This window comes from Pistacia vera, unplaced genomic scaffold, assembly GCF_008641045.1.
Source record: "Pistacia vera cultivar Batoury unplaced genomic scaffold, PisVer_v2 Contig405, whole genome shotgun sequence".
In the NCBI taxonomy this organism is placed as follows: Eukaryota; Viridiplantae; Streptophyta; class Magnoliopsida; order Sapindales; family Anacardiaceae; genus Pistacia; species Pistacia vera.
Genome location: NW_022196230.1, coordinates 480,529 through 504,846, shown reverse-complemented (window position 1 = coordinate 504,846; position 24,318 = coordinate 480,529). Strand labels below are relative to the sequence as shown.

Below are 24,318 nucleotides of genomic sequence, written 5' to 3'. Positions count from 1 at the left end.
TAGCAGTAATTATATTCGTGCTTTCAATTCGAAACATTATAGGTTTTAAATTTCTTCCTTTTGATGTATATGTTTCTAAGATTATAATACAAAATACTTAAACAAAACCTAAGGGTCCGTTTGGCACACTTTTCTTCCCCTTATCCTATTTCACTATCCTATCATAAAAACCCAAAAATGCATTTGTGTTAATATTCTTCAAAATCCAATCATATCCTACTCAACTCAAAACATTAGCAATTATCTTTCACAATAAAAGTTTTAAAATTAACAAAAACATCCGCCAGCAGTTGTCGTTGCCACCGCCAGCCACCGGCACCGTAACGAAATATGAACAGTTGGATCTGGCCGGTCGTGTGCTGATCTTTATGTTTCTAGCTAGATCCATGGCCAGATTTTTTGCAGTAGATTTGCTCGTTTCCGACTAGATTCAAGATGGATTTGGCCAAAAAATGTCAGATCAGCGCATGAATGGCCAGATCTAGTCGGTTGTGTGCCATTCTAGCAAATTTCGACCACCTTCTGACAGTGGTGGCCAGCTGCTAGAAATATGTGGGTGGTAGTAGGGGTGTTCGATTCTAGGTACCCTGCATTTTTTGAAGAAACCGAAACCAAAACCGAAACCTATAATAACGGTTCCGGTTCCAGTTCTGGGTATCCTATAAAATGACAATTACCCCCCAAAAGTTTTTAAAAGGGCAAAAAAACCCTTAAAAACTCACAAATACCCCCCCACCTGGCACTTGTTAACAAAAATAAAATTTAAAATTTAAAATTACAAACTCCATTACTTTGTAAAGGTAAATTCTCAAAAATCAAACCAACTTACTTTAAATGTTATGAAATATAAATATAAATGTATTCATATTACTTTTTCTATAAAAGTTTTTATTAACCCCCCTACTCTTTAATTTTATTTTATATTAGTCTCGGTTCCTGGTTCCGGTTCTGGTTCCTAACTATAGAAACCAGAATCAGAACCGCACAGTACCGGTTCCAAAAATTTGTAATCGGAACCTACCCATTGATGGCTGGTTCCGGGTAGGAACTGGAACCAAACCCCGAGTACCCACCGGTTCTAGTTCCAACCGGTTCTTTTGAACACCCCTAGGTGGTGGGGGTGTTTTTGTCAATTTATAAACTTTTATTATTGAGGGTGTTTAGTTAAATTAACAAACCTAGGAGGTTAAAAATAATTTAAATATTTTTAGAAAATGATATTCAGAAATATACCAGAAACTTCTCAGAAGCCTATCATATTTTCAAAAAATGCTAAGTAGCATAGAATGCTATTCTAAATAACTAACCAAACGGAGCATTAAAATCTTTGGAACTTGGTAAGAATAACGTAAATTTATCTAATTTTGAAGTGTGAATCAATAGAAGAGTGAAGAAAACTAGGGTTAGGATTTATGATTAAAAGGTAAAATTTGAGTTAGGGTTTATGATTAGAAGGGAAAACAATTTTTTTAGATTAAAAAAATGATATCCTATTTAGTAACTTTTATAAAGGATAAAGTTGTAAATAAGTTAAAAATAGTAAATGAGGTCTATTAAGATAAATTGTGGGGGGCAATAGCATCACTCTACTATGAATCCTTATTTAAATCTAACATAAAAAAGAAAAAAAATCTAAAATTTTAGATAATTAAATAGTTGAAAAGACCCAAATTTGATGTTCTTTTTCTCTTCATATATTTTGATGAAAAGATAATTGCAATTCCTAAAAATTCAACCAATGGTCGAAAATTAGTTAATATAGTTTTAAAACTCCAACTTCTTCTTCTCTTTCCATACTTTATTTTTTCTCTCATAAAAAAAAACTTTTATTTTAAATTAAGATTTTTAATTAAAAAAAAAAATTGTAAATGGGAACCAACAATTAACATATTTAAGATAAGCTATTCGAGACAAATAAAAGAAGTGGTAATTTGAAGGAGTTTTATCGGTTGTAGAGGTGATAAATTTCATTTTTTTTTTTTTTTTCATTTTTTGTGTTTTTAGACAAACATATTGAACAGGTTCTCATTTTTTGTGTTTCGGAAATCTATTTTTAGACAAGCATGTCGAATGTGTTTTATTTTTTATGTTTTCCAATCATTTTCAATATTCTCAAAATATGAAAAACATAAACATAAACTAACACATCCTTAAACTTTAAGGTAAAGATTCAATATCTTAATGTGAAAGGGTTATTATTATCATTCAACCCCTTGAGAGATTAATGAAACACAAATGGCACCACGATTTTTACGAAGTGTTGTAGGACTTTCATTTATTTCAACATAAATTATAAGATAATTTTTATTACTTCTAGATGATTTAACAGAGTTGAGATGGCCGAGTTGGTCTAAGGCGCCAGATTAAGGTTCTGGTCCGAAAGGGCGTGGGTTCAAATCCCACTCTCAACAAATATTTTTATTTTTGCAAACTTAAGTCTTGATGGGCTGGGTTTACTTAATTTGGATTCTTTATATCTATTTTTCTTTAAAGCCTAAAGTCTTGATGGACTGGGCCGAGTTGACTATTTTGTTTTTTGGAAGTTTTTTAGCCCCATCTAATTTAAGAAAGTGATCAGTATCTCCCACTTTTAAATATACTTTTTTTGTTTTAACATTTTTAACCTTAATAAAAGTTGTTAAAAATGGCATAAAAATTTCTACACACTCATATTATGTATTATATTTTTACTTTAATTCTCAAACATAAACCCTAACTATAAATCTTCTAAATCATTGAAACATATTTTTTTTTTGTTTCAAATATTTATTTGATTGATGAAATATATTGCTAAAGTTATGGAGAAAATAATCACATAACACGATGAATTTGATTATGAAGATAAAAAATAAGTTTAAAATTTGAAATCTAAAACCTAATTAAAAAATTGGGGAAACCCTAATTAAGTTTGAAATTGAGGGAAAGTGATGTAAACAAATACCATAATTAAGTTGAAATTGGGGAGAAAAGGTGCAAACAAAAACTTAAATTAAGCAGGGTTGTTTTTGTTATTGAATGGGGTTTAAAGAGACATTTTATAAACATGATAGAGCTGTATTAGTACTGGGAGCTATATATATGTCATCTTAAAGTAATTTTAATTAGCCCCAATCAAATTGATTAATAGCTCCCAGTACTATATATATATATTTGTATGTTTAACATTCAATCTTATATAAACCCTAACCCTAAATTTTCATAATCATAGAAATCTTTTTTTTTTTTTTTTTAAATTCAAATATTTGTCTGTTTGATGATAAAATAATAACAAAATAACAAAAAAAGTAATCGTACAACAAAATGAATGGAATCTAAAGAAAAAGTTAGTTTCAAATTTTAAAATTAAGAACGCTGGGAAGGATATAAACAAAAAACCTAATTAAGTTTGAAATTAGAGAAAATAAACCTAATTAAGCTTAAGGTGACTATTTTTGGTATTTAATGGATTAAATGGATTTAAAGATATTTATTTTTTAAAATTATAGAAGATGCATTTAGCAATGATGACTATTAATCAATTAGATAAGGACTAAAAACCACTTCTCTTTATATTTATATTTTTTATTATTTTGGTTTTCTTCATATAACATAGAAAAAATCTTTATATATATATATATTTTTTTTTCATTTCGAGTAAGGCTACATAAATTTAAAATTGTTTTACTTGAATTGAGACACTAATTATAGATTATAAATGTAAAACAATCCAATTTACGCAGAGTTGGAGAGACTATGCCACTGTTGAATTGTAATAGATTCTGGACTATTAATTAATGTTAATAATTGAAATCAAATTTTCAAGTGCCAACGATGGATCAGCTTTTGGGTATTAAANTTTTCTTCACCACCCTTTAAAAAAAATCAAAACCTTTTAATTTCCTTCAAATAGATCGTTTTTCGAGGGCGCATACCCCCGACGTGTACCAAAAGAAGGTTTTTGGTCACACCAAAGGCGTGCACACCAAATATATACACCACAATTCAAATGAAGATTTTAAAAACACAACAAAACAAACCCCAGCCCAAAATACATATGCAATGATAATATAACCTCCGAGACTAGTTAAAACGGAATTGTAATACTGAAGCAGAACATTGCATCAACAAATGAGAGTTGCGTCCCAAGTCACAGAAAAACCTCCAATGACCAGTTAGATTAAGGCTCAGTTTGAGTTTTCATAACTTAATACAGAACTCACGATATAAGGAAGGAAGCCACCTTTGGATAAATACTCATGCTTTCAGGACCAGTACAAATTTTGATTCATTTAGATAGATGTATCTACATCTTCGAATAAAAGCGAGAGCTACTGCACTAATACGTTATTGACCAATGATGGATGTTTAGGTGGATTTTGCTCAGGACTTCGGGTACATGTGATCAGGTGTCTTGTTCATGTTTTCTTGTTCTACTTTTACACTTGCTTCATCGATTTGCATTGAACTCGTATCCAATACCTGAAAATACAAATGGAAAAACAAAAGATATTTTAGTGCCACAAATGTGATTATACATTCAAGCATGTGCATGGCTTTTTCATCTGTCCTTGCATGCTTTAACTTCACCTTCGTGTTAGCAGTTTCATCAGCATTTGTATCAAAGCCTCTAGCATGCTCAGCAATTCCTTTATGGCCCTCCTGCAGGAGAAATAAGCCGAAACTTACAAAGAATGTTGAGACAAAATAAAATTTACAAATAGGAATTATTTTTAAGTAAATACAAATAATATTGTGATTCATTGGAGAATATGGACCATATGTAGAGGTTACATGGTATGAAATAGTCCAATTTGAAGAATTAATATTATTATTATTTTTAAAAAAGATAAGGGTTTAGAGTTTTTTCTTCTCATACACCAGATATGTAAACTTATGGATATATGCCAATATTAACCTTATAATTTATCAAAATGTAGAGAAATAAGTTACTCCAAATAGAGTTTAAACAAATTAGAGCATACCAGATCTTTTGGCTCAGGTTCAACCGTTTCTCTCTTTACTCTGGTTGGTAGAGGTTTTCTGCACAAATCACAAATTAGTAGAATACAAAGGCTATGGTACAGGACAACCAGAATAAACGTAGGAAAAAAAAATACCGTTCATCATCAACTTCCATGTCAGAATCTGGATCCCACCTCTCATCTGGATCATCTTGATCTTCATCTGCCTGAACATTATCCAACAATCAGCAAAACACAGGAGTTAGTACCAAGTAGCTAATTGTTAAGCACAACTGCAGAAACCCGTTAAAAAATAAAAAAAAACAAAAAAAAAAACAAGAAATATATACTCCAAGATAGAGTATGGACTGAAACCAGTTGAATTGGCGTATGAGCAATTACAATCCAAGTCATCTGATCTTGTTTTAAATTTAAATGACGCAATATTTTAATTAGATCCTATTTAGCAAATGATTCAAGAGTGAGAGAACAAGGCATCTGACATTTTCCTTTCTAACCATGGCATTATGTTTTCTCACCAGAATCTACACTGATGAAGTGTTTTCTATCCAAACTCTCTTCTCTTGTAACCCTTCTTCGTCTCCAATTCTTTTGTCTCTTAATCTCTGTCACTCTATATTCCCAATTTGTCCCTTTTGTTTTTAGCAATTTTCTCCTTCCATCATACATTAGGATAATGATACAAAATTATAACAGAGAATAGCATTATTCTTCAATGGAACACCAGTTTATTATTTAATTTTTTTTATTGGAAATAAGATTATAATTAACGACAGAGATCAACAGGTATACATGTAACTTATCTAGCTGTCCATGACGGTTTTAAAGATAAAAACATGAGACCTACCTAAGAATCTAGGAGCAAAAGGCCCAAGGGAAATACATTTTTATGATAGTAAATACTCTACCAATAGATTATTGAATGCAATGACATCGGGAAGAATTAAGGATGAAAAGATATAATGAAAGATACAGCAGCAGAACACACCTCTGGAATTTCAGTATCAGGTGGTCTTTCCTGAAACTGGACGCTGGGTGCATGCTGAAGCTTTGAGAGATAATCAAGAAGCTTAATTCTTATTTCCTCAAGTAACTGTCTCGAATTCTTATTCTCCATGTTACTCGGAGCAACATGAAGGCTATAGTCTGGACCAAAATACTCGTAATACTCATGTTGAGGCATCTTGTCATCAACTTCCATACCAAGTGCAACTCCAGTCTGCCTTACATTTAGGACATTAGCAATAAGATATAGTTGCACCCCGAAGGGCAATAAATAGCAAAAAAAGGCATCATTTAGAACTTTAATCAGAATTTGTGAATCTCAAGCCAAGGAATAGTAAGTGAAATATTAGTTCAATCAGTCAACCTATCAAACTATATATTCCATAACAACTAGTTTTCTCATTTAAAAAAAAAAAAAAAAACAGAAAAAGACAACTAGAACCTGATAATAGTTTAACATGATCTCTGCCCTCAGAAAATAAATATTAGAATAAAAGAATTGATAGAGGAGACCATAATCATGTTTGCCACCTCACATTGTAAAAATGATTAGTAGATCCAACCCTTTCTCCTTCCACAGTCAAATTCTGACAGAAAAAACACTAGGTACTAATGAACAAATGGCAAATTTCCTTGCCTTATCTGACTAAACTTTATACCTACAAACCCACTAGCCAAGAGGATTGCAATTTATTTTAGGAACAACCTTTTATCAATCAATAATGCAATATTGAAAGGAAAACTATACCTCGTAGCACCAGCAACGAGCAACATTTCGAATGGTATAACCACCACCTCCCAACAGCAATAGTGGCACATTGAATGATCTCATAAATCTGACACATTCTGCATGACCTTTGATTGAAAGATTGAAGCATCCTAATCTATCCCCAGACAATGAGTCGGCACCACATTGGAGAACCACAGCACCAGGCCTAAAAACTTCCATCACTTTTCCAATTATTGGTTTGAACAAGTAGTGATAGCTTTCATCATCAATCCCATCATCCAATGGAACATTAAGAGAATAGTACTTTCCTTTTCCATAACCAATATCACGTATGTCCCCTGTACCAGGAAAATAGTCTCCAAACTTGTGGAATGAAACGGTCATGACCCTATCAGTTGTATAAAACGCCTCCTCCACACCATCTCCATGATGGATATCAATATCCACATATAAAACACGCTGCAAGACATAATAATAGAACATATTAGGTAACATAAGTAGATATCATGTTAATATCAAAAAATGCTTATTTACGTCAAATGCTTAATCAAATTCCAAGAAAAAATTCATATGTATCATGGAAGTAACACAAACATAGTCCTCCAGCCTCAACTATTTAACCCATCAAGGTCTGGTTGCTCATAATAAGAAGGAACGTCATAATTTATAGTTGATAAGCAGTAGTGCATTATTGGAATGCATTGAAAGCCAAACCAGAACTGGTAATGAAAAAAAATTGAACAATTTAAATTTTTTGAAAATTATCTATATTCTCTGGAACTTAACACGGTGAACAAAACAACTCCCACAATATCAAAACCATGTCCATAAAATGAAACTTAAACCAAGATTCATTAAAATTCCCTGCATGACATAGATAAACATAAAGTTTAATGCAATTTTTGGGGACCCACTTGACAGGTCATTCAATTCCATTGCCACCCAATGTTTTCTAAAGTATTAAAAACATCCCTCCCATTAAATGAAAGAGGAGGGCAGGGGAAAAATCATAGTACTGGCTAGTATAATGCTTCCTTGGAAATGATTTTGGCCGTATAGTCTAATTGAAATGCAGGATTATCAAGGAGTAGTTTCATTTCTCACACACTATGAAATGAAACAAAACTCTTAGATTTACTTTATTCTTTAGTTCCAGGACCCCATAAAATAAAAGGCCTAAGTTCCCCCTGAAGGTGTGAAATTATTTCGCTATTTCAACCAAATAGTTATCGCAACAATAATAAAGATGATGACTACATTAACATAACGATAGTTTAAATATAATCAACGTTAAATGCAGAGACTTCAAATGCATAAACTGACAAGCAATGACTATATATTTCTTTTTCACATTATCTTCAATCATGAGACCAAATCCCACAATTAGTAATAGCTTAACTGAATCAATATAGAAAGACAAGAATATTTTCAGTTATAGCACTTGCTTCCATGAAGAGTCCAAATAATAGCTAAGACAGACAACCTATTTGGTTAATCAACAAGCATACAAAAGTAATATAGTTGAACACGAATATTTCATGTATAAATAATCATTTTTCTCTGAAAAATGACATTCATGCCCATACCCAAAAATATAAGACAATAAAAGTACACGATACCATCAAAACATTTCTACAACAGTATAAGAAAAAAGAAATTAAAAGAAAAAGGCACCTAAAATTGAACAAACCTCATGCTGCTTAAGAAGCTCCAAAATGGCCAAGACAATATCATTGACATAGCAAAAGCCAGAAGCTTCACATTTCTTAGCGTGATGCAGCCCACCAGCCCAATTGACAGCAATATCGCATAGGCCGTGGTTCAACTTGACAGCACCACCAACCGAGCCGCCAGCATAAGTTTGACAAAAGGAATAAAGACCATCAAAGACAGGGCAATCTTCACCAACATTAAAGCGCTTGAGTTGCCGGAGCTGATCCTGCTGGGTCTCAGGGGTAATACTCCTGAGAAAAGACACGTAATCGTCGGCATGAAAACGACAAAGATCCCTATCTCTGGCAGGAAAAGGCTTGAGGACCTGCATATACTGAAGCAATCCATAGTGGGCAAGAAGGGCATGAGTCATCCGAATGCGATGTGGTTTCATAGGGTGACCCTGTCCATAGTAGTAATTTCCCACCTCTGGATCATAGAAATAACACACTTTTCTCTTAACCCCATCAGCCCCAGAGGGTAAAGAATTTCCTCCAGTGTCCATCTAAAGAGAAATCACAAATATAGACAAAAAACGAAAAACAAAATTATTTATAAAAATTAATTTATATAACTAAGTAATTCTTCATCAAACCTAGCAAACAAGAGATATAAGAACGATAAACACAAGTATTTTGTATTCACCAAATTAAAAATAAGAAAAGACGGGAATTGTTTCCAAAAGAAAGAGAGTGAATCTAATAAAATCCATATTCAAATAAGAGAAAGAGATTGAAGTATACCTAAAAGAGAAGAAGAAGAAGAAGATAGGTTCGTGTTGTGTAGTGTAGCTGCTCAAGATTCATAAGCAAATGCAAAGCGGCCGATTTCTCCACTTCTTCGATGTCAAACAATGTAATGTATCTTAAAGTCTGGAACTGATAAATGCAACTTAAAATATCCTTAATACTTTTGTCTCAATGTATGTTTATGTATTTTCTAGAAATAACAACCCTAATAATTATTATAGTAATTTTCCGAAATCAGTCTCTTATATTCCTTCTTCCTATTGGTTATCTGAGAAATATTTATTATTATTATTATTATTATTATTATTATTATTATTATTATTATAGTTAGAAATAAACAAATAAAAGGAGAATGGGTGCCAGAATGAGCAAATATGTTAATCCCAGGGGGTTGGTTGACGGTTCGGAAAGTTTGTTCCTTCGTTTTGACTTCATAGGTCGAATCACCTTGGGCGCTATCTATTGTGACTTACTTTGGATCATTAGACTTATAATGTGCTCAAACTAACCTAGACACCAATCATTAAAAAAAAAAAAAATTGATGATTTCAATATAAATATATATTGTCTGTTAACTAAACTTCACTAATCTTTTTTGTAAATTTCATGTTGATACAAAAATCTCACCAACTAGAAAATTCTGATTGACCCTATTTAAGTTGGAATAGATGTGCGCGTGATTTATTGAAATTAGCAATGAACAAAAAGAAAGAGTCATAATAAAACACAAACAATTTTTAAAGTGGTTTAGCAAGTTAGAACTTGAGTCTATGTCCACTATTATCTTATTGCTTTTAAAAGCTTACAAAGAACAGTATAATCCTAGGAAAATTTGCTTAGAACCATTGCCCACCCCCCATAACCAAGTTATGATAGGTTTAATAGCATCCATTTACATGATAGAGTTGAGTAAGATTCAAATAGTAGGATTAAAGTTGCACGATCTTCAACTACCTTAGTTGGAATCTTAGTCAATTTGAATATCTTTCTTCCAAATTGAGTCAATTTAAATATCTTCTCTCCTAATAAGAAATTATCCTCTCCGGATTTCCTGCACAATATCATTGATAATATGTTTAAATTATAATTAATCTAAAGGGTTCCAAATTGAGGATAATTTAATACTTATTGAAAAAGTCAACGAGTTTAACACCCACCACCCCCCCCCCCCCGGCAAAAAAAAACACAAAAAAAATGACCACACCTAAATGTCTCTAAGCAAAGTTCCAACAACATGGTATTGAAATTAGATAAAGTTTTTCATGTGAAACGTGAAAATAAAAAAAAATAAAAAAAATTGTCACAATGATGCAAAGGTTTAGATATTAATATCCCACTTAAGTTGTATTTTGCTCTTAAGAGAGATAGGGTCAAAGAAGAACTTATGAAAATATAATTTTTGTGAAGAAGTTGTTAAGTTGTATGGTTAAAAAATGTTAAAGGGTTTTCGAATGTTAATTTACAAAAAAAGGGCTTAATATACAAGAATAAATCAAGTCAAATATTTAAAATAAAGTAATGATATTTTTTAAATTTTAACACTTTAAATAAACTCAAAAATAGTTTGTCAGAAAAACTTAACTTTTAAGCTTTTCCCGTAGGTAGTAAAATAGCTTATTTTAAATCCTATAAGCGTTTTTGAAATGTTACCAAAAAAAAAAGACTTTAAATAAGTCCAACTAAACAAGCTATAGTTTTGTTTTTTTTATCATTGAAGTCAACTATCTTCTACATAATACTCATCATCTATCCCAAGGCAAGTATGTGAAAGAGTTATTTTAAGGTGATGTGATATTGAATGCTGAAGATATTCATGTTGTAATCCAGCAATTGTTGTGCTCCTAGATTAATTGTTGTAATATTTTGTAATTAAACACCTTTATTGTATTTACAGCCACTGTATAAATTGGCTATTATACACATTACAAAATATACAAGTAATATAGAAAAGTACTCTCTTCTTCCTCTTTGTTCTTGGCATTCTTCAGCAACATTGCTTGCCTCTATTATCAAGCTTGTCCTCCATTGGCATTCTTTGGTAGTACTCTTGCCTCTCTTGCCACTTCCAACCTAGACTCTAACATGGTATTAGAGCTTGCTTGCTTCTGCAAAAACAATCCTCTCTAAGCTAGTTTTCTAGAACCTGCAAAACAAGGCAGTAGGATTAGTTTCTTCTTTCTTACACCCGAAACCAAAATCCACAAACACAAACAACAGTCAACAATGGATTCAACCAAAACACCATTAGCATTAGAACAAACAGAATCCAGGGCCACTAATGAGCCAACAAACCAAGCCCATTCCAATCGAAATATTGGATCTACCACAAACACAAGCCCAAACGACGAAACATGCCCAAACCACCAAACTGGCCAAACCCACCAAACAAGTCCACATCACCAAATTGGACCATACTACCAACTCGGATCCACCTACCAAACCAGCCTAATTCCTTTTGGGTTTGTGGGTCAGATTCCCAACCCGACGGGTTAGAAGCCCTACCCAATTTTCTAGATCCTTCTAGCCACCACCGATTGACCAAAACCAAGGGATGTTCTTTGCTCGCCAACATTTGATTGCTTCAAGCTAGTGCTCGTCAAACAACCATTGGCCGAATCCCAAAACTATGCAACCTTGGCTAGGGATTTCCGAAGAGCCTTGATAACCAAAAACAAGGAAAGGTTCATCGATGGAACCCTTCCACATCTCAATGAACCCCACTTTCTCAAACACTGGAATCAGTGTAACACCTTTGTCCATGCATGGATTAGCAACTCCCTGACCCAGAGATTGCTGCTAGACTTCCTCCAATTGAAAATGCCTAAGAGATATGAGCAAATATTTGAGAAATATACGGTTAATTAGACCTCAGAAATATTTTCACTTTGCATCAAAACCTCGCCGACATAAAGCAACACAACTCGCCTATAATCACATATTTCAATCACCTTTCAATGATCTAGAACGAGCTTGATGTCGTTGAAGAACCATTTGAAGGGCCATCCATGGTTTTTCAACAAATCAAATGCGTCAAGGATCAAAATCGTTTGATTCACTTTCTCATAGGTTTGAATGATAGTTTCTTACCATTTCACACTCAGATGTTGGCCACCTCGCCGACACCATCCCTCAGTCGCACTTACCAACTAGCGATGCAAGACAAAAGCCAAAGATCGACTTCATTTGATCATCAACTTGTTACAGAGGCGACTACCTTCATTGTAGCCCAACAGCAACGACAACATGCGGTTGCAGATGTGAAAAATGGAACTAAAACAAGGGGAACCAAGCGACTAGGGAAAACTAGGGGAAAACAAATTATTTTATATAGGGCCACGAACGGACCAAATTCCATGGGCTCATCCAATGGCTCAAATGGGCCTACTAATTATCACGACCCAAATTTGGTAGTTGGCCAGCCTCCTTAAATAACTCATACTCCTCCAATAGGCCCTCAAAATCCAACAAGGGTCGATATTGTGATTACTGCAAAAGGAGAAACCACAATAAGGACACATGTTGGAAATTGCACGGCCACCCCCCAAATCAAAGATCAAGTTGGTCAAATTGAAAATTCTAGAAATGGTATTGTAACACCCATAATTAGCCCAAAACAATATCACTAGATTTTGCAAATGCTCAATCAACTTCCCCAAGCCAACACAACATCTTATTCAGGTATATCTTTTTGTTTCAATTTAATTAAAGATGATATTTGAATAATTGATTCAAGGGCTAGTGAACACATTGTTTGCAATCCCAAACATTTCTCCCACACATCCACTAAATCTCCCCCATTGGTTCGTATGCCCAATGGTACAATTGCACCCATCATACAATTAGGAACTGTCAATCTTACCAAACACTAGTCCTTTACAATGTCTTATTTGTCCCAACTTTCTATTTTAATCTTATCTCTGCTCCTAAACTATGCCAAGATAACGTTTGTGTTTTAAAATTCTTTTCTAACAAATGTGAGTTTTAGGACCGTTTGACTGGGAATCTGATGGGCTTGGGTATGCTACAAAATGGTCTTTATTATTGGATAGGTTATTCTGATGCACAAAATTATATGTCTTGTATTACTCAAAATAAAATTTCACATTATAATACAAACATTAATAAAACTTCTTTTATTTTGCATCAACGTCTGGGTCATAATGCATCTATTTCTCAACCTAATTGTCCTGTTTGCCCCATTGCAAAATAGTCATGCACCAAATTTCCCAAGCACACCCACCACAACACACATCTTTTCTTTAGTTCATATGGACACATCAAGTCCATATCACACAACCAATCACGATGGCTCTAGATATTTTCTAACCATTGTTGATGACTTCTCTCGAGGAACCTGGATCTTTCTCATGCAATCTAAAACACAGACCCTCACTCATATTAGGAATTTTTTGTCCATGGTCAAAACCCAATTTAATCTTTCAGTTCAATGTATTCGAAGTGATAATGCCCGGGATTTTTTTAACTCTCACTGTTCCACCATATTTTCCTCTCTTGGTATTACCCATGAAAACTATTGTGTCTATACCCCTCAGCAGAATGGCATCGTTGAATGAAAACATAAACATCTCCTAGAGATCGTCCATGCCTTAAAAACAACAAGCAACATCCCTAGTACTTTTTGGGGCAAATGCGTGGTATAGCCACCTACCTGATCAATTGAATGCCAAGTTGGATTCTCAATGGTAGGGCACCCTATGAGCTTCTCTTTGGCAAACCACTAACAGTTGATTATCTTCGAGTTTTTAAATGTTTGTGTTATTCTACTAATCTTGGGGGGCATGACAAATTTTCTCCTCAGGCCACTCCATGTGTAGTTATGGGTTATCCAATGCATTAGAAAACTTATCGACTTTATGATCCCACTTTAGAAAAATTCTTGGTATCTAGAATGTGATCTTTCATGAAGACTCATTTCCTTTTATGGACAATACCACTTTTGGCCATGACCCTCAGCAGTCTTCTTCTTTTTTGGAATTCTTTTTTGGAAGATCCCTCAAATATCTTTCCACAAGGATCCTATTATACCATGCATTCCACTACTACTATGGGACCATCCATGTTAGACTCAGAACTAGATCCACTTGTTCATTCTCTTACAAAGAGTCCGATTGTCAATCCATCTCCACCTTTGGATAGCCTTCTTGTGGTTCCTGTACCCACTCAGTGGAAATCTAAAAGGGCCACCAAACCTCCTATTTGGACAACAGACTATATATGTCTTACTATCCAGACTACCATAGGTACACTTTATCCTACTTCTCACTATTTTAGCCATGACCGACTTTCTCCTGCCTACAGGGTGTTAGTCAGATTTCTGCCCAACAAGAGCCATTTTGCTATTCTAATGCAGTTCCTTATGCACATTGGCGTCAGGCCATGACCGATGAACTCAATACTCTTTTTCAAAATCATACTTGGGATCTTGTTCCTCACCCCCCTCACAGAAAACCTATTGGCTACAAATGGGTTTACAAGATCAGGCACCATGCCGATGGTCTAATATAACGATATAAAGCCCATCTCGTTGCAAAAGGCTTCACTCAACGAGAAGGTTTTGATTACTAAGACATTTTTTCCTCGATAGCCAAGCATGTTATTGTTCGAGCTTTCTTATCCGTTGTTGCACTATGCAACTAGTCTTTTCATCATATGGATGTTCATAATGCATTCCTTCATGGGGATCTTCATGAGGAAATTTACATGGATCAAACAAAAGGCAAAGTATACATATATTGGCTACATTCTCTCTAAATTCTCAACTGTCAAAATGGAGAAACTCATGTATATATATTGGGATGCCATGGCTGCATGGCAAGAAGGCAATGGATTAAACAAAAGGCTAAGCATACATATATGAACCATGGAGATTACCCTCTTTGACTTTTTATGAAGAAAATAAGAAGAAGTTAGCACAGTTGTGGAGGCTGGAAGGAGCAAATGAGAGACTACAACTGGTGAGGGTCAATTTAATGGAAAAAGGTAGCTTTGATGAAGCAATTAAAAGATGCCATGGTGTCTTTCACACCATTTCCCCTATAGTCAAACCTTCATTTGACCCGAAGGCATGTTGTGTTTCTGACTTCTGTAGCAAGCATTGAGTTCTAAATAATGTATAGTAGGAATGCCGACTGATGATGATAACGTACGCATGCATGGTTTTCTTTTACATTGCAGGTAGAAATCATAGAACCAGTTGTGAGGGGGACACTGAATGTGCTGCGTTCATGTACAAAAAATCCATCTCTAAGGCGTGTGGTTATCACCTAATTGTAATTTGTAAACATTAATAAGGTAGTCATACACTTTGCGCCTCCAAATATAAAAATGGGTCACAAGTGTTGAATGGCTACCTTCTCTCCAAATTCTCAACTATCAAAATGGAGAAACTCATGTATATATGTTGGGATGCCATGGCTGCATGGCAACAAGGCAATGGGTCAAACAAAAGGTAAAGTATACATATATGAACATCAAGATAACCCTCTTTGACTTTTTATGAAGAGAATGAGAGAAGTTAGCACATTTGTGGAGGTTGGAAGGAGCAAAGGAGAGACTACAATTGGTGAGGACCAATTTAATGGAAGAAGGCAACTTTGATGAAGCCATTAAGGAGCCATGGTGTCTTTCACACCGATTCCCCTATAGTCAAACCTTCATTTGACCCAAGCAGTTGTGTTTCTGACTTTCTGTAATAGCACTTGAGTTCTAAATTGTATAGTACAATACTGATGTGATGATAACGTACCATGCGTGGTTTTCTTTTACACTGTAGGTAGAAATCATAGAACCTGTGAGAAAACGATGAATGTGCTGCGTTCTGTGCGAAAAATTCATCTCTAAGGCGTGTAGTTCTCACCTAATTGTAATTTGTAAACATTAATAGGGTAGTGATGCACTTTGCACCTCAAAATATAAAAATGGGTCACAAGTGTTGAATGGCTACCTTCCCTCCAAATTCCCAAATATCAAAATGAGAAACTCATGTATATATATTGGGATGCCATTGTTGCATGGCAAGAAGGCAATGAATGAAACAAAGGCAAAGAGTACATATATGAACCATCAGATATACCCTCTTTGACTTTTTATGAAGAAAGTGAGATAAAGTAGCACATTTTGGAGGCTGGAAGCACAAAGAGAGACTGAGCAATTGGTGAGGGCCAATTTAATGGAAGAAGGCACTTTGAGAAAGCAATTAAGGATGCCATGGTGTCTTTCACATCTCTTCCCCTGTAGTCAAACCTTTGACCCCAAGGCATGTTGTGTTCTAACTTTCTGTAGCAAGCATTGATTCTAAACAATGTATAGTAGTAATACCGATTGATGATGATAACGTATCATGCATGTTTTTCTTTTAAACTATAGGTAGAAATCATAGAACCAGCTGTGAAGGGGACGCTGAATGTGCTGCATTCATGTGCGAAAAATCCATCTCTTAGGCATGTGGTTCTCACCTCATCTTCTTCAACAGTGAGAGCAAGAGATGATTTTGACCCCAAAATCCCTCTTGAAGAGTCATCTTGAGCTCCGTCTACCTCTACAAGAAACTCCAGGTAATAACAATCAATCCCTTACGAAATTTTCCAATATTCATGTTAATGACTACAATTTCAGTGTCATTGTTGGAAATTGGTCATTTATAAATTAAAAAGATTTTTTTGTGAGTTTTTATGAAAATATAATATTTCAAAAGGCATTGTTCACGAAACAATGCAACCAAAAGAAAAATTGTTTCATGAATAATGTAATGTTTCAAAAGGAATTTTTTTCATGAAAATATGCAATGTTTCAAAAGGCATAGTTTCATGAAACAATGCATGTTTCAAACTCTATAAAAGACAAGAAGAAGGTTCTTTTAATATACAAAAAAATAAAATAATAAAAACCAATATTATCTTCCTTCTTTTCTTCTTTATCTGAACTTGCCAGAAAACTAAAAAACATTCTCTTATTCATTCATTGTTAAGATTGTGGAATACCATCGTATATAAATAAGGCGAATTTAATCACTACCTCCAGCCATATTGTTCAAGTTTTGTAGAAAGCCAAATGTAATGTTTTGTGAGTAGTGTTTGAGAGATATCTTTTAGCCTATTCTCCAGAGTTTGGTTTTATGCAATATCTCTTTGATGGAGAAGATGATATCTTTATAAATGGCTATGCTAGGAACCAAGATAATTCCCATCAACTACCTTTTATCTCCCATCAGATTAAGATAAGCAGTTAAATAACTCCTCCTTAAACCACCTTCAACTGCATAATTGTGGCATATGGTCACATCAAGTCTTACATTCTCCCACTTGGCCTCATGCCACAATTTGAAAATATTGCATAGGTGATTAATCCAAATATGGTCATAATATGAGTTATAGCATACATTACTTACATAAAAGCTCAATACATGAATGATGACATCATATCCTTTAAATCTAACACTCTCATCCATCTATTATAAGCATGGTATTTTATATAAGAGTTTATGAGTTTCTCAATTATGAATGAACTTCCTATAAGTCATTTGTGGTCCACTTTATTTTTGTCATTTAACTTTATGTGCGCCAAAAAAATATAATAGATAACTGTATATGTCAAAATATCCGATTAAGGTCATAGATACAAACATAAAAGTTAACTTATACATCAAATGAACTAATTAGCCCCATACGATCCCTATGTCCTTAAATCCTTTAACCTGCAATCCTTTAGTCATGGGATCGACACCATTAATTTTGTATTGATGTGTTGGATATCCACCTTTTGCTCTTTAACATGACCTCTAATTGAAAGATACTTTATATCTATATGTTTGCTACGACTACTACTTTTTTTATTCTTTGAGAAGAAAACAGTAACCAAGTTATCACAATAAATCTTTAATGGCCTTTCAATGGATTCGATAACTCTTAAACCAGATAAAAGTTTCTCAACCATAAGCTTGTGATGTAGCCTCATAGCACGCAATGAATTTTACTTCCATTGTGGATGTTGCAATTATATTATGCTTAGTTCTTTTCCAAGATATAGCATCGTTAGCAGCATAAATATATTTCCAAAAGTAGACTTCTTAGAATCTTTACATCTATCAAAATCAGAGTTTGTACACCCAATCACCACCAATGATCTGAGTGTATGTATGTAAGCATATAATCCTTGGTTCCTTGCAGATAACGCATAACTTTTTGGCAGCTTTACAGTGTTCAAGGCCTAGGTTACTTTGATATCTACCTAACATTCCTACTGCATACCCTATGTCGGGCCTAGTACAAACCTGAGAATACATATTTCCCCACAGCTGAAGTATAGAAATATTTATTCATCTCTTTGAACTCCAATGAGTTTCTTTGGACATTGTTCCAACTGAATTTATCTCTTTTAACAACCAGAGCTAGTGAGGGACAATTTTCATTCGAAAACTTTCCAAAATCTTTCGATGTAGGTCTTTTGAGATAAACCTAAAAACTTTGAGAAATAATCCTTTGGTGTCATGAAGTAGACCCAAATCACTGCTTGCAGGTAAAATTCACCCACATATAGAATTAAGAAGATAAACTTGCTCCCACTGGTTTTAATAAACACATTGGTCCACAATATTCTCAATGAAAACAAATGACTACTAACATTATAAACTTTGTGTACCACTGACAGGATGCTTGCTTAGGTCTTTATATGGATCTATTCAACTTGCATACTAGCTATCCTCATTATAGAAACCTTCTGGCTATTTCATGTATACCTCCTACTCAAGATCTCCATTTAGGAAGGCTGTTTTCACATCCATTTGATGTAGCTCCATATCAAATGAGTTGCTAAGTCATGACAATTCTTAATGAATCTTTCTTTGAAATTGGAGAGAAAGTTTCATTATAATCAACGCCTTCCTTTTGTGTGAAACCCTTGGCCACCAATCTTGCTTTATTCATTCGATATTACAAAAAGCATCTCTTTTAGTCTCAAAGACCCATTTACAACCATTATAGTTGCTCCTAGTGTTATTTGACAAGTTTCAAAACTTGGTTTTTAGCCATTGATTCATTCATCTTTCATGGCATTATACCAAAGGAGAGTTTTTCTCCATTCATGGCTTGTGAAAATGAAATGGGATCTTCATTTAACTGACCATCAAAATCAGTATTTTTAAAGGTATACCATAAATCATTAGAATTTGCTAGTTTCCTTACTCTCAAAGATCTTTTTAATTCAACTATTTCATCCATATTATCATATTTTAGACAACAGTATCATTATCAGTTGAATCTTCATGGTGCAACTGAGTAGGTATTTGTTCATCTTGAGTCAATTGATCTTCTAAATCTGAATGATCATTTTGAACATAATCAATTGATTATCTTGAAAATGAACTCAATCCCTTAATTTCCTCAAATGTACTTTACGAGGAAGGTCCACCTACTGAAAACAAGATCTTTGAGGAATTTTGCATTTTTAGCTTTACTATCGTAGGTGCGTGAGAATGATGAAAGAATTTGAACCCTTTGGAATTCATTGGATAACCAATGAAATATCCATTAACAGTTTTCGAGTCCAATTTCTTAACATTTTGATTATAAACCTTTACTTCTGCGGGCAAACCCCAAATGTGTAGATGTCTTAAACTAAGTTTCCAACCAACATATAATTCGAAAGAGTTTTTGGAACTGCCTTTGATGGAACCCGATTTAAGACATATACTGCTATCGTTAATGCTTTACCCAAAACTTTAATGGAAGATTGGAGGTACTAAGCATACTTCTTTCCATGTCCATAAAGTACGATTTCTTCTTTCCATCACACCATTTTGTTGCGTTGTCCTAGCATGGTGTATTGTGCAGCAATACCCTCTTCTCGAAGCATTTTGCAAATGGACTTGCATTTGACCCTTTTCTGTATATCATCCATAATATTCTCCATCCCTATTTGATCTTACAACCTTTATTTTCTTTTCACTTGTTTCCCTACCTCTGCTTTGAATACCTTAAAGGCATTTATAACCTCTAATTTATCAAACAAAGGTAAAGAACATGTATCTTATGGTCATCTATGAAAGAGATAAAATATCTCTGTCCATTTAGACTAGGTATGGAGAGGGTCCCTATATATCTATATCATGATCTCTAATTTATTAGTACTCTCTTCTAGCCTTTTTGTAGCTCTATTAGTTTTCTTTCCCTTTATACAACCACTACAAGTATCGAAATCAGTGAAGTCAAGAGTTTGTAAAACTCCATCATCCACCAACCTCTTAACTCTTGTATAGAGTATGTCATAATCTCTTATGCCACAACTTAGAGGAGTCCTCTTAATGATACAATGTTTGCTGCCATTCTCCTCTGCACAATCATAAGACTATGCTCAATTCAGGATCTAGATCAAACTTATACAAACCATCAAGTAATTTTCCATATCCAACAATAACATGGTCTTTTAGAATTTCAAAGATTGAATTCTAAAAGTAAATGCATAACCAAGTTTCACGAGTTTGGATACTAAACTAAATTTCTAGAAAATGATGGAATATAAAAAGTATTATCAAGATCCAATACATAATTAGAATTTAGAACAAGTCTGAAAGTCCCCATAGCTTCCACTCAGAATGCATCTAATTGCCTGAATAGATGCTTTGTTCATTCCCCACTGGTTTCCTTAGGTTTAGAAAGCCTACATGGTACTGGAAATGTAAATTGTACAACCCATCAATCCACTATGTCATTAGAAGCATCAACAAAATAAGATTCATGATATACATATGAAAGAAATGTACCTTTCTTCTCAAGCCAATTCTTGTATTTCAAGCATCGCTCTCCATGTTTCCCTTTTTCTTGCAAAAGAATCACAAACTTTGTAACCACTAGGATTACCATGTGCTTTACCCTTATTCTTGAATTTTGAGACACCTTTGCCTTCTTTCCTTTTCCTTTGAAATGTGCTACTAAATGAGCACTTTCCAAATTCTCATTCTTCAACCTTTCTTCCTCTTGCACACGCATTACTAAAGTTCATTAATGAACCAATCTTCTTTATGGGTGCATAGAGATTTTGAAAGGTCCATACTCATTAGGAAGAGAGTTGAGAATGAAAGTGACAAGAATGCCTAAGAAAATTCAATCTTAGGGACTTAAGTTGAGAAGTTATATCTCGCATTTCCATAATATTTTCCCGCACACCCTTAGAACTATCAAACTTCATGCTAAAAGTTTCTTCATTAAGGTGCTAGCTAATGCCTTATCAGATGTCACAAATTGTGCTTCAAGTGCTTTCATGAAATATGTCACCTTAGTGCACTCAGGAATGAAACTTCTAATAAGCTACTTATGTGGGTCTTATCTGCATTAAGCTTAAGCGATTTGATCACTCTCACTTTTCATATAACCTTTTCAGATGACATACTTGCATTGTAGGGACTGGTTTTCGTTCATACGAAATGCCAAATCAATATTCATACACCCAAGTATTAACGTTATCTTTTCTTTCCAATCAGAAAAGTCCCACCATTTAACACTGGAACTGAAAAGAATTATTAGCAAAAAACAATAGAAACAGTTGCAATAGCCAAGAATTTAATCATGTCATGCTATTGTAAACATACTTTATATTTGAATCAACCAATGTAAATTCAAAATTATAAATTCAAACTTCCTTTGGCCAGAGGTTTTAACTTGCATTGAATTTATCACTTATTAATAAGACTACTGAACATACATCACTCATAATAATCCATACCTTTGGGTATAGGATTTACCTAATCATGATACTATTCAATGTCTTATTCTAGTTGTTTTACTAAGGTAATTACCGCCCTTTGGGCCGGGCAATTATCTCTAAAGTTATATGCCATAAAACCTCATGAGTTAAAACAAAAATAACTTTATGTGATTATTGTCATGCCTTAAGATGCTTTGGCTACTCCTTCCAATATTAAAATATTCACTTCTTCAATATGGCAATAATAGTAATATCAACTTAAATTTATGTTGATCATATCAATTATGCATAGAAAAAATAACTTAATCTCGGCAATAGTTTTAATATAAATAATTTTGATTTGTAACGTGAAAAACAATTTAGCCTAGGGGTCAGGAAGTGCCGCTCTCACACAGGAGAACTGTGTTCGACTCTCATCAATGAAATTTTTCGCTTCTGTTGTGGCTGAATTTAAAGCATTCCTACTAGAACAAATAAATTAAATTAAATTAATTGATTTAACAGTTTCGTGAATCGACGGTCTGGTTCATTTAGTAAATTAAGACTCTCAACTAAATGATTATATGTTCGAGTCACAGTGACAGTTATTTTTTTTTTTTTTAAAATAGTAAACGACTTGTCATTGTTAAAATTTAAAGGAAAACGACTTGTCGTTTCTCTCAGCCTAGTCCTCTTAATCCCCATCCGGGTCTGCAACCGGATACCCGATCCGAAACAATCCCCTTCCAACCCGAAACTTCAAAATGCCATAACTCAATAAATTGAACTCCGTTTTAGAAGATTCAAAAGCCGTTCTTCTCATAATTTCACTGGGAATTTAATTTTCTAATTAGTTAAACTAAACATAATTCTCAAACATAAATATGAGATAACCAGAATTGAATAACCAAAACATAAATATTACATCATACTTCATTCATTATTGGACCTAGTTTGCCTCTATCAAAAACTCTGGCTGAAATGGCTGCATGGGCGTTCTGTGAAGAGAAAGGGATTGATTTAGTCACAGTTGTACCTTCATTCGTTATTGGACGTAGTTTGCCTCCCGATTTATGTTCTACTGCATCTGATGTCCTTGGCTTACTAAAAGGTTAAGGTTAATCTGTTTTTTATTATCTTCTATATGATTTTCTTCACAATCAGCATGCTTATTAATTCATTTAAAACAAACAGGAGCAACAGAGAAATTTCAGTGGCATGGCAGGATGGGATATGTTCACATAGATGGTGTTGCCTTTTGCCACTTCCTTGTTTTATGAGCACAAAATTTGTTGTGGGCGATACCTTTGGTGGATAACAACGACTTGGCATCCTTTTTGTCATCACGTTATCCATGTCTTCCTTTGCCTCGAAGGTCCTTAATTTCTTGTTCTTTATTTTGTCCTGCTACTTACCCCACGGATAACTTTTTTCAGGTTTGAAGAACTAAACAGAACATACTACGAGTTCAACACTTCAAAACTGACCACTTTGTGATTCAAGTTCAAATCTGTTGAAGAGATGTTTGATGATTGCATTGCTTGGTTTGTGCAGCAAGGTTACATAGAGCTTGAAATTTTTCTTCAATTTTCCTTTAGATTTTCAAATGAGTGAGGAACTCAATAAGACAAATGAATGTTCTTTTTTATTCTCTCCTGAAATCATTGTGATTAGTCTTTTAACAGTTTTTTTTTTTTTTTTAACTAACTCTGTCTAAGAAAGAAAGAGATGAAAAGAAAGGCAGTCATATCTTCTGCATTTAGAATGAACAGGTAGGTGAGACGTCACAACGAAGGCAGATAATAGAGCGGTACAGACCACAAAATGTCCAGTAGCCCAAGACCCACATACGGACACGTATCCACGTGATTATTGAGGGTTTTTGTGGCTGCAATTGCTGCCACTTTTGATTACCACCCGGCTGATATAGACTTTTTCTGGCCCAATGCTTCAAAACATTACTACTTGACACGAGTGGGATTTCTACTTTTGTTGTTGGACTAATGAGACTGAATTAAAAGTGGGTTTACTTTTAACCTGATATAGTATGGAAATTCACCTCGATTTTACCCAACTATAGATTCATAAACTCCTGAATAAACTTTTCCCACCCGACCATATTGCTATATTAACAGAAATTTGATTTGACAAATCTCCATGTGATGAGCAAAATGTAGAAGGGGATTGGCTAGAACAGGCAGTCTGAAGAGACAGTAAAGTCTGAAGATGATAGTTCTATAAATGTAAAACGGATAATATCCTTCTAATAATTTTCTCTCACTAATTTTTTTATCAGAATTTTGATATAATAGTTTATAATTAATCAATTTATAATTAATTAATGAGACTTACGTTGAGTCTTGAAAAAAAATTTATAAAAAAATATTATTAGTATTGTATTATTCAATGTGAACAGAGTGATTGGATTTGGATAATGGAATGTTATGGACGGTATAAAGCCTTA

The 24,318-nt window shown here is 34.0% G+C and overlaps 1 protein-coding gene, 1 non-coding gene and 1 pseudogene across 2 annotated transcripts; 2 read left to right on the top strand and 1 right to left on the bottom strand.

Annotated features, from left to right (window-relative positions):
* Positions 1 to 2,330: 2,330 nt before the first annotated feature.
* On the top strand, positions 2,331 to 2,411 carry TRNAL-AAG. Its single transcript has one exon. It is a non-coding gene; the product is annotated as a tRNA-Leu (tRNA).
* A 1,663-nt stretch (positions 2,412 to 4,074) lies between these two features.
* On the bottom strand, positions 4,075 to 9,339 carry LOC116142157 (histone deacetylase 19). Its single transcript, XM_031427592.1, has 8 exons — positions 9,153 to 9,339; positions 8,387 to 8,914; positions 6,715 to 7,155; positions 5,950 to 6,180; positions 5,097 to 5,167; positions 4,962 to 5,019; positions 4,567 to 4,638; positions 4,075 to 4,458 (listed from the first exon to the last, which is right to left on the bottom strand). The coding sequence occupies exons 2-8, from the start codon at positions 8,912 to 8,914 to the stop codon at positions 4,360 to 4,362; spliced, it is 1,500 nt and encodes a 499-aa protein (XP_031283452.1). The 5' UTR covers positions 9,153 to 9,339; the 3' UTR covers positions 4,075 to 4,359.
* A 6,217-nt stretch (positions 9,340 to 15,556) lies between these two features.
* Positions 15,557 to 23,468, top strand: LOC116142110 (annotated as a pseudogene).
* Positions 23,469 to 24,318: the final 850 nt, after the last annotated feature.

Bases quoted from the DNA above. Each gene is read 5' to 3' on its own strand.
- LOC116142157 (XM_031427592.1), bottom strand. From the start codon at position 8,914: ATGGACACTGGAGGAAATTCTTTACCCTCTGGGGCTGATGGGGTTAAG. The intron at 7,156-8,386 runs GTTTGTTCAATT...TATGTCTTGCAG, and splicing joins AGCTTCTTAAGCAGCATGAG to CGTGTTTTATATGTGGATAT. The intron at 5,020-5,096 runs GTATTTTTTTTT...TGATTTGTGCAG, and splicing joins ATGGAAGTTGATGATGAACG to AAAACCTCTACCAACCAGAG.